Consider the following 12,201-nt stretch of genomic DNA (forward strand, 5'->3'; position numbering starts at 1 on the left):
TTAAAGATTAATCAGGCGTTCTGTGACTTTCCTGCGTGAGCTGTTTACTTCCTGAAGAGTTGAACGCCTACGGAAAGACGTGAAAGGTGCAGGGTGGTATCATCAGCGTAGGAGTTGATAGGACAAGAAGTTTGGTTTAGAAGATCATTGATGAATAAAAGGAAGAGAGTGGATGACAGGACAGAACCCTGGAGACTAGATACTATGACAATCTCATCAAAGCCAGCAAGTTTGCTTACACACATCAGAACTTGTGACTTGCAGTACGTAAAATAAAAGGAAATGAAGATTTCAGTGACAGTTATCTGTTATACACGTACTCTGGTCTTTCCCTTATGTCGCTGAGTTGTAGAGCTACATGCTTTTAGGATGCATTGACGAAAAAATAATAACAGTAATACTATACAGATGTGTCAGAAGATATTTTTATCGGTGGTTATTTACTACAGACCAAATTGTATCATCATAAAACAAATCCACAATGATATAACTGAGATGTAGAGCAAGTTTAAGAGGAACTTCACTGTCGCATCTCTTCCACTACGTAATGTAAGAATGCGTCGTCATACGGTAATAATACAGAACACAAAGCTTTAGGTCCGTTATATAGTTATCTTATCTTCCCACATAATGTCACCGAGTGAACGGCAGTAACACGTCCATCGTGTGAGAGCGACGCCACGCCACCAGTATTCCCATCACCAACATGTGCCAGAGTAAGCAACAAATATTCCCTATCAGCAACTCCTTTTTATTCTTGCAGACAACAAACGTCATATGCAGGACACACACACACACACACACACACACACACACACACACACACACACACGTCACTTGTCTGGAGATGCTGGGAATTTACACGAACTTATCAGATGATGATGATGATGAGAGAGAGAGAGAGAGAGAGAGAGAGAGAGAGAGAGAGAGAGAGAGAGAGAGAGAGAGAGAGAGAGAGAGAGAGAGAGAGAGAGAGAGAGAGAGAGAGAGAGAGAGAGAGAGAGAATAGCATAGAGACACCTGCAGTTTTTTGCTCCACATCACGAGTAAATGCGTTCTTTTAAGAGACACACACACACACACACACACACACACACACACACACACACACACACACACACACACACACACACACTATTGGATTTTTTTTTTCATGTAGGAGGGACACAGGCCATGGGTAAAAAAAAAAAGCCACTGAGATGCCGGTCCCTGAAAAGGGTCCGAAGCAGTAGTCAAAAACTGAAGTGTCTTGAAGCCTCCCTCTTGAAGGAATTCAAGTCACAGGAAGATGGAAATACAGAAGCAGGCAGGGAGTTCCAGAGTTTACCAGAGAAAGCGGTGAAAGATTGAGAATACTGGTTAACTCTTGCATTAGAGAGGTGGACAGAACAGGGGTGAGAGAAAGAAAGTCTTGTGCAGCGAGGCCGCGGGAGGAGACGAGCCATGCAGTTAGCAAGATCAGAAGAGCAGTTAGCATGAAAATAGCGGTAGAAGATAGCTAGAGATGCAATACTGTGGCGATGAAAAAGAGGCTGAAGACAGTCAGTTAGAAGAGAGGAGTTGTTGAGATGAAAAGCCACCCTCTCTAAAAGAGCGGTATGAGTGGAACCACCCCAAGACATGTGAAGCATACTCCATTTATGGACGGCTAAGGCCCTTGTACAGAGTTAGCAGCTGGGGGAATGAGATAAACTGGCGGAGATGTCTCAGAACGCTGTTTTAGCTAGAGATGAGATGTGAAGTTTACAGTTTAGATTATAAGAAAAGGACAGACCAAGGATATTCAGTGTAGAAGAGGGGGACAGCTGACTGTCATTAAAGAAGACGGGACAATTGTCTCGAAGGTTATGTCGAGTTGATAGATGGAGGAATTGAGTCTTTGAGGCATTGAACAATACCAAGTTTGCTCTGCCCCAATCAGAAATTTTAAAGAGATCAGAAGTCAGGCGTTCTGTGGCTTCCCTGCGTGAGATGTTTACTTCCTGAAGTGTTGAATGTCTATGAAAAGACATGGAAAAGTGCAGGGTGGTATCATCAGGGTAGGAGTGGAAAGGACAAGAAATTTGGTTTATAAGGTCATTGATGAATAATATGGAGAGAGTTGGTGATAGGATAGAACCCTGAGGAACACCACTTAATAGATTTAGAAGAACAGTGACCTTCTACCACAGTAGCAATAGAACGGTGAGAAAAGAAACTGTGTGTGTGTGTGTGTGTGTGTGTGTGTGTGTGTGTGTGTGTGTGTGTGTGTGTGTGTGTGTGTGTGTGTGTGTGTGTGTGTGTGTGTGTGTGTGTGTGTGTCGGCAGTTAAAAGTTGTAAAAACGACCTGAATCGAGAGAGAGAGAGAGAGAGAGAGAGAGAGAGAGAGAGAGAGAGAGAGAGAGAGAGAGAGAGAGAGAGAGAGAGAGAATAGCATGCGGTTCTTTGCTCCACATCACGGGTAAATGTGTTCTTTTTAAGAGATGGAGACACACACACACACACACACACACACACACACACACACACACACACTATTGGATTGCTGTGTGTGTGTGTGTGTGTGTGTGTGTGTGTGTGTGTGTGTGTGTGTGTGTGTGTGTGTGTGTGTGTGTGTTACTACTCTATCGTCAACAGTTAAAAATTGTAAAAATGACCTGAATCGGAGAGAGAGAGAGAGAGAGAGAGAGAGAGAGAGAGAGAGAGAGAGAGAGAGAGAGAGAGAGAGAGAGAGAGAGAGAGAGAGAACAGCATGAAGACATTTTTTTTTGCGGTTCTTTGCTCCATATCACGAGTAAATATGTTATTTTAAGAGAAGGACACACACACACACACACACACTCTCTCTCTCTCTCTCTCTCTCTCTCTCTCTCTCTCTCTCTCTCTCTCTCTCTCTCTCTCTCTATTGGAGTGTGTGTGTGTGTGTGTGTGTGTGTGTGTGTGTGTGTGTGTGTGTGTGTTTCTACTCTATCGTCAGCAGTTAAAAGTTGTAATAATGACCTGAATTGGGGGAGAGAGAGAGAGAGAGAGAGAGAGAGAGAGAGAGAGAGAGAGAGAGAGAGAGAGAGAGAGAGAGAGAGAGAGAGAGAGAGAGAGAGAGAGAGAGAGAGCGTTAGCAGTTCATTGCCGTTAGATGCCACATTGATAGGCTGTAAAACTAATCATCCTCATCATATGCGTCACGATGTACGCTCATTGCAACATGCTAAAACACTCCTCGGCTATTTCTCGGGTGAAAGTACTGTACCCTGCAAGTCAAGCCAAGACCCCTGACCTTGCGATACTACTAATCATGTCATAATTAAGTTGTTTGTCCTATTCAAGCCAAGTTTGCATAAGACACCCCCACAAGGGCACGAACATAATACCAATGGACAGTAAAGTTATAACATCCAGGGCCAGAGAAACCTTGGAGCACCCCAGACACTTTCCTGGGAGCCCTTACATGGAAATATTGACCGTTTGAATGCTATGACTTGTATAACTTACATTATGGCGCCAAACACTTAATCAATGAACCTAAAACTTAGTAAAAATGTGATGGAACTTAAAAATTTGACTCCAATGTAGTAAGAAATGCATTAGTCATCAATATATTTCATTCTAGTACAGGGATTATTGTTTAGGGCAATTCAGAAATAGTAACAAATATCTTAGTGTTACTTCCAGAAAGTTAACATATACGGACACCCAACAGATGTAGAAATGAAAGTTCATACATCACCAACGATCCATATGGCAACCACACTCTTCCAACTCATGACATGAGCCAAGCGGGCCGCTAGCGTCAGGCAGTCCCACACGAGTTATTGATCCACACAAAGAAAACCAAACGGTGAGTGTGTCTCGACCAATGCTTCTTTACATGAAATGGTGAGCAAGCGGCTGGAAGTTGTATACCAGTGTCCATATTATACTGCTTTTTTTGGTACATAATTAATGTAACCAATGTTTCTTTGAGCACGTAAAAAAAAAAAAGAAAAAAAAAAAAAAACGAAAAAGCATTAGAATTCACTGATATCTATAATAAACTTCTCAACACATATGCCACACGATATACAAGATGCTGCTGAGCAAAACACGAGTGTCAGGATAGAAGTACATATATATATATATATATATATATATATATATATATATATATATATATATGTATAGTATATATATATATATAATATATATATATATATATATATATATATATATATATATATATATATATATATATATATATATATATTTATATATATATATATATATATATATATATATATATATATATATATATATATACTTCTATCCTGACACTCGTGTTTTGCGTATATATATATATATATATATATATATATATATATATATATATATATATATATATATATATATATATATATACTTCTATCCTGACACTCGTGTTTTGCGTATATATATATATATATATATATATATATATATATATATATATATATATATATATATATATATATATATATATATATATATATATATATATATACATATATATATATATATATATATATATATATATATATATATATATATATATATATATATATATATATATATATATATATATATATATATATATATATATATATACAGAATGAAAAAATGCACATCCTACAATATCGATTCCCGAATTTGATAAAAAGCTCCGAGAAGTCACACACCCTCCAACACTCGTCCCTGAAGTAGTGAAATCATCATGTGCGGCAACTCACACGACACAGCTTCCTGCACAAAACTTTCACATTGTCAAGTCCACTCTTTGTTTTTGTCTTCCTCCTGCAAGGTCATGAACGATACTGGATAAGGAAGTGTTGTGTGATACTGGCGAGGAATGTACACGAGATTTTCTGTCTCCCACGATCCTAAGCGTTGCCTGGTCAAATCTCTCAAGTGCAACCTCGACATCCTTGGTAGTCTACAGTAGCTTAGCAGAATCTCTGAAGTGCGGCTTTAAGACTCCTGTTTCTACCTTGAGATCTTTGGTTTGGCCTGGTAGGATCTCACCTATAACTTTAAGATCATAGATTTTTTTTTCTCTCTAAAGGATCTCTGCTCTGCTAGCAAGTCAAATCTCTGAAGTGTGGCCTGAAGATCCTAGTCTTAATTTCATGATCTCGAGTGCAGGTAGTAGGATCCTTTAAGTTTGGAAAAGACCTTAATTTCTAACCCAAGATCTCAAGGGTAACCTAATCTAGAAACGTGCCTCATTTCCCGGCACTTACGCCTCATTTGTCCCCGTTTTACTTCTATTATTTTACTAGTACTTCCATTTCTAAAATACCATTATACCAATGTCCACTAATATCACGAGCATATGCACAGCCTCGGTCAGTCGGGAGACGCAAGGAACACTGTTCCGCATTCCACAGCCCCCACCCAGACGCCTAGATAAACAATTAACTCAACTGACGCAGTGGGGAAAAAAGAACGTTTGCGTAGGTCGAGTCGCATCAAACACTGCAAAGGATAAAAGCAACACTACTAGGTTCCTGCTTGTCTGTGTGGTTACATAGCCTCGTTATATATCGCAACATCCGCACAATGAAGCTTGCGCATTTTCCTGATCTGGTAAAGCCTTTAACCTTCCTAAACAGCCAATGTGTTTGCAGAGTTTTTTTTTTTTAAACATTATAAAATTTTTGAATCTTGAGACTGCAAACGGCAGCGTGTCTATCTGCTGGTCTGTTATTTCATGCAGTGTAACAAGTTCGTGATTGCCTTAATACAATGAGAATGTATATGGCGGATCTGCAGGCTAAGTATTTAAATTGCAACTGCTAGTGCCCATTTCCCTGAGCTATGCAGTGAAACACGGCTGGTGAAGATCGTGATGTACTGTATATACTTTCGAACAACACAACACAACAGTAAGTCTTTAGTGTGATGAAGTGGGACCCATGGATTTCCACTCTGTGACTCTGTTGTTTCTATCTGCGTATGTTTGCTCGTCTGTCAGCGTAGGGAGGAAGCGTAGGGCAGTGGTGGTGGTGGTGGTGACTGGCTGGAGTTGGCGGGTGGCAACAGACTTTCACTGAATCACTTATCCTCATCCCCATAGCTTGACTTGGACCACGCGCATATGACTATTACTAGGGATTACAAGGGACTTAAAAAATACAATAAAATAAATAAATTAGTTAATTAATTAATAACACCTTCTGGCTCTTAGTAGACAGCTTCATTTCACTAATGTATTGAGAAATGTTTAATATACAGCTACTATCATTTGAAGGGGAAAGTATGAATGATTGCTGATTCAAATGTACTGTACGTATTAGAGAGAGAGAGAGAGAGAGAGAGAGAGAGAGAGAGAGAGAGAGAGAGAGAGAGAGAGAGAGAGAGAGAGAGAGAGATACACGGCTGCTGAGGTGCGTGATCATGACGCCAAAGGTAAAACACAGGTTATCGTGTGAGGTGGCAGCCAGCAAGGCCGTCTAGGGGAAGAGAAAAAGAGGGGCGGACAAGGTAAGTAGCAGCCTGTCCCACTCCCACCAACCTTCCAACCCTCGGCGTCATTCTTCAGCCTTCACCCCCCGCCGGGAGTGCCGCATGCCGACAGTGAGCCAGTACTTATATATTCTATGCACTTGCCATTAGAAGGCTAATACCAAGAAGCCGCGAGTGATTATCATTAACCAACCCAATCCCTGTAGAACCTTGTGTTGCAGAATATTGTAGTATTTACTAACATAGTCATAAGGGTGCTTTTATTCTTGCAGACTGGAAATGTAATGGGAAAGAAAGGGTTTGGTAGTGCCCAACAGCTTCGTTGCTTAGGACCGTGTAGGTGTAGGGACAATAGTTAATGGTATGAATAGTGACAATGAAGGAAAAACCGGGAGAGAATCTGGTATTAGATATAGAAATTAGAAAGTCGTATAGATTTTTTTTTTTTTTTTGCAACATGAAGGTCTGATCAAGAAAAGAATCGCGTCACCTGAACATCAAGTATGGAACAAGTATGTTCCATTAAAGTGAAGCAACTTCCCAGTCTTAAGTGCTGATTAAGTATGATTAGGCCCTTATCGCTCACGGCCGTCAGGGGAGATCGCCACTAAGAGGATTCCTGGCGTCACTCCCGCCAATCTCTCGCCGCGAAGAATGGAGAAAGATACGAGAAGGTAGAATTTTATACTTGCCGTTATAACATTAAGTGCAGTCTTTCATACAGTATACGCATCTTTCTTGGTATCGATCAATTTACTTCTGCAGTTTCACAAAGCGCACGTCAAGCAGGAACTAACTTCCCTTCTTGTGTATCTCACTATTTGGAGAATTTTCGTCATCAACCAACAATCTAAATCTATTAACAGTGGTGTTCCTCAGGGTTCTATCCTGTCACCCACTCTCTTCTTATTATTCATTAGTGATCTTCTAAACCAAACTTCTTGCCCTATCCACTCCTACGCTGATGATACCACTCTGCACTTTTCCACGTCTTTTCATAGACGTCCAACCCTTCAGGAGGTAAACATTTCATGCAGGGAAGCCATAGAACGCTTGACTTCTGATCTTTCTAAAATTTCTGATTGGGGCAGAACAAACTTGGTATTGTTCAATGCCTCAAAAATTCAATTCCTCCATCTATCAACTCGACACAACCTTCCAGACAACTATCCCCTCTTCTTCAATGACACTCAACTGTCCCCCTCTTCTACACTGAACATCCTCGGTCTGTCCTTTACTTATAATCTGAACTGGAAACTTCACATCTCATCTCTAGCTAAAACAGCTTCTATGAAGTTGGGCGTTCTGAGACGTCTCCGCCAGTTTTTCTCACCCCCCCCAGCTGCTAACTCTGTACAAGGGCCTTATCCGTCCATGTATGGAATACTCGTATGCTTCACATGTCTGGGGGGGTTCCACTCATACTGCTCTTCTAGACAGGGTGGAATCAAAAGTTTTTCGTCTCATCAAATCCTCTCCTCTAACTGACTGTCTTCAGCCCCTCTCTCACCGCCGCAATGTTGCATATCTAGCTGTCTTCTACCGCTATTTTCATGCTAACTGCATGCCTCCCTCCTCCCGCGGCCTCGCTGCACAAGACTTTCTTCTTTCTCTCACCCCTATTCTGTCCGCCTCTCTAACGCAAGAATTAACCAGTATTTTCAATCTTTCACCGCTTTCTCTGGTAAACTCTGGAACTCCCTGCCTGCTTCTGTATTTCCACCTTCCTATGACTTGAATTCCTTCAAGAGGGAGGTTTCAAGACACTTATTCATCAATTTTTGACCACTGCTTTGACCCTTTTATGGGACTGGCATTTCAGTGGGCATTTTTTTTATTGTTTTTTTGTTACCCTTGGCCAGTGTCCTTCCTACATAAAAAAAAAAAATCTGTCATGATTCCAAACTACCGTCCTGTATTAACTTGATTATATTTTTTCCTCACCAAAACGTCTTATAGCAGTGTCTTCAATTCCCATAGCTGTTGAAGCAACTCGATAAAGATCAGACCAGTAAGCACCAAAATGAAATCTGAAGTTGTTTGTTGTATGATGAAGCCGCTAATCCAACAACCTAACAATGTCTTCAATTATCGTTCTTATTTGACTTTGATTGATTCATTCATCACAGTCCACAAACTAGTCAGTCCTAAGCCGTTCCCGTGCATCACGGAGTCGCCAAGCGCTTTATAGTACACCTCTGTTGTTTCATCGCTGGTTGTCTGATTGATAGACGGAGGGAAAGTTTGGAGATCATACTGCCGCTAGCTGCTCAGTAACGATGCCACTCACACTGTTGTTTGCAAAACTAAGTGTGTTAGGAGCTGTGAAAAATGCCAAACCAATATACTACGTCGAGCAAGGTGTGCTCGGTCTGAAGTTTTGCGTGTAACGTCATCCACATCTCGTCTCTACTTTCCACCTGACAACACCGACGGGCAGAGCATAACTTATTTTTTTGTACTATGATTTTAATAATATAATTATTCTAGATAGGACTGCACTACTCTGTGTCTCCCGACTGCTTGCATCACTTCCCCTCTTAATAGTCTCTGCCCTAATATTGCTTTCAGCACACGATTTCATTTCTTAATGTATTTGCAGTGGTGATATGCAAATGTATAACTCTACTGACTCGGATTGTGCCCGGTTTCATTATACAACTCCAGAAAATATAAAAATGTAAAAAAAAAAATTTTTTTTTTCTTTTTGTCGTAATACAGATTTTCTTTTAATATTATAAGAGCAATAATTCTGAACATTCCTAAACAAGCACAGGTGAGTCGCTCTATACCAACAGGTGCATGTGGGTATAGACTTAGGTGACTTAAGTACTCCCCTTGCATAATGACCATACCCTAACGGCCGTTTGTTTATTACACACACACACTGGCCAGACAAGGCCAGCATGCATCATCGAAATCGATTTGATGGATATGCTTTTTTTTTTTTATTCTTCCTCCCTCCCTCTATCGTGTATAAAAGCACTTTTTTCCTCGCTCCTTCCTTTTTCTTTTCCCCGTAAAACAAGTACTTGTCGCTTTGTTGTTAAATGAAAATTACTAAAGGGTGAAGGAAAACATAATATTTGGGTGAGAAAATAAGTTCAGGTGACGCTAACTGTTAACGGAAACTGTCCGATTTTGATTGAAAGAATGGTAGGGCGCCACCGCAGAACAAAACTGTGAGCCATTGGAAGAGATCATTTAAATGCCGACGTTTTTCCTTGAATTTTAAGGTAGATATTGATAAATCCTACTACTAGCTGGAGAGAGAGAGAGAGAGAGAGAGAGAGAGAGAGAGAGAGAGAGAGAGAGAGAGAGAGAGAGAGAGAGAGAGAGAGAGAGAGAGAGAGAGAGAGAGAGAGAGAGAGAGAGAGAGAGAGAGAGACTAAAATGTTATCTATGCATGTAGATGACAAGAAACCTATATATCCTAAATCAAAACGGAATTCTGAGAGGAAATCCTTGCAGTAACCCTAAAGATGTCATAGTTCCCTCTGACCTAAAACTTTTTCCTCGTCACCGCTCCTTGGAAGAGGTCATACACACACACACACACACACACACAAACCTGCCCTTGCTAAGCCTAATGCCAGCGATGCCGCATCATATAACCTTAAAAATAACCCGACCTGAAGTGATGTCCGTGAACTTCCTTCCACTGGCACCATCCATAACAACAAACAACACCCCCCCCAAAAAAAAAAATAAATAAATAAATAAATAAATAAAATAAATAAATAAATAAATAAATAAATAAATAAAAATAAATAAATAAATAAATAAATAATAATAATAATAATAAATAATAAAGGAATATATATATATATATATATATATATATATATATATATATATATATATATATATATATATATATATATATATATATATATATATATATATATATATATATATAAAACAGCAACAAACACAATAATAATAACAATAATAATAACAATAGTAATAATAATAATAATAATAATAATAATAATAATAAGAAGAAGAAGAAGAAGAAGAAGAAGAAGAAGAAGAAGAAGAAGAAGAAGAAGAAGAAGAAGAAGTATGAGGTAGAGAAGTAAAAGAATAATATATGATGATGAACAGGAGGAGGAGGAGGAGGAGGAATAAGAAGAATGAAAAAGAATGATGATAGTAATCTCTCTCTCTCTCTCTCTCTCTCTCTCTCTCTCTCTCTCTCTCAGGAAACGGCTTCAAAAATCAATAGTACACAACACCAAAAACTTAGCACAGCACCAAGAAATCGACACGCCCAAAGCTGTGACCTTGATTTGAGCTGCCAAGGTCACGCCCCTTGGCCAGCCCTCACTACCGCCCCGTGAAACAGCATACAAGACCTGTACTTAACTCCCTCCATCTCTCTCTCTCTCTCTCTCTCTCTCTCTCTCTCTCTCTCTCTCTCTCTCTCTGCGTGTGTATGTGTGTGTGTTATCTTAACCGCTTCCTGCAACAATCAGCTGTGTTCTAGTCACACACACACACACACACACACACACACACACACCTTATGTTCTTACGTAAAATAAAGATAAAAATGCCTTGTGTATGGCAACAACAGCATACTGAAATCACCTGACAAGCAATTATGAACATCAGCACTAACAATAATACGAAACTAGAAAACAAGGTTGTATTGTTAAAATGCCCAAAATATCATTCTTTGAGGAAACTGCATAATAATCAAGTAAATTTGAATTAGTGAGCAGTCAACAATTTTCAGGACAAAACTCTTTATTCTGACAAATGTGGACGTCTTGAATAATTGATATTTAATCTATCACAAACCATTCCCTTTCTCATTCATTTTAAGATCAACTATTGCCGAGCATTATGTAAGGTAAGCTTTGATTTATTGAGTAAGCCTGACAGAGTTCACCTTAACTAAGTCATTCCAATTACTGATGAATGCAAACATCAAAACTATAAAAGACAAACTGGTATTTGATACCTGGTAATGACTTAATACATTACAGAAGGCAAGCATTGATTGAATCAGTAACCAATATCTACAAACTCATGATCATTCGTTCACTTTTCTTTTTATGTATTTTTCGCTCACCCAAGATCACCTGCTACAAGAGGCAGGTGAATGTTATGTAAGATATGAGCATACATATATCTAGTACTTTCTGCACAACAAATCATCACTACAGCAGTAAATCACTAGTTTTTCTTTACTAATTCACCTAAATATCAGCTGCTACTACGAGGGGCATATAAACTTAAAGGTAGAGCAAACATTTATCGAGTATTTTCTGCAATCCAGCAAAGCATCACCACAACCACTGGACAACATAGCATCATGCAAAGCCACTCACCAATTTCCCGAGCCCAGAATACAGATTTTCTTGGGAGGTGACATGTTTGTGAAGGCGGCGGTCACTGAACAAGTGAATAAAGGCGAGGAGCAAGAGAAGAGACGTCCACCTCCTATCTCTGATAACTTACAACTGACCTTCGAACATCTACTGTTCCTACTAAATAGTGCTAAACTGGCCCTTATTATCATTGCCATTTGTTCCCTAGTGTATTTCGTAATTCCAGAGACTCATTCTGCTTCTAAGGCACAAAGAAAATTTGGGAAAAGATAGAAATATTCACAGAAAACTCGAAAAAATTAACGTCGTGGGAAAATCGTCTGTTGGGTAAAAGCAGACGACACGTTTCATAGGGTTTTTGTTTATATTTCTTCCTATTTCCGAGCTGTGAAGTATTGCAACCTAATC

General features: G+C 39.4%; 1 protein-coding gene across 4 annotated transcripts in view; it reads right to left on the reverse strand.

Moving 5' to 3' along the window:
- Positions 1-12,083, reverse strand: part of LOC135114945 (glycerol-3-phosphate dehydrogenase [NAD(+)], cytoplasmic-like) — a 43,052-nt gene extending 30,969 nt beyond the window's left edge. The window contains exon 1 of one of the 4 annotated variants that reach the window (XM_064031245.1): positions 11,794-12,083. In XM_064031245.1, coding sequence (XP_063887315.1) covers positions 11,794-11,990 — 197 coding nt within the window. In that variant the 5' untranslated portion in view covers positions 11,991-12,083. The remainder of the gene's footprint in view (positions 1-11,793) is intronic. The other 3 variants (XM_064031248.1, XM_064031246.1, XM_064031247.1) reach the window with 3 other exon arrangements.
- Between the last annotated feature and the right edge of the window lie 118 nt (positions 12,084-12,201).

Source organism: Scylla paramamosain, chromosome 28, assembly GCF_035594125.1.
Source record: "Scylla paramamosain isolate STU-SP2022 chromosome 28, ASM3559412v1, whole genome shotgun sequence".
In the NCBI taxonomy this organism is placed as follows: Eukaryota; Metazoa; Arthropoda; class Malacostraca; order Decapoda; family Portunidae; genus Scylla; species Scylla paramamosain.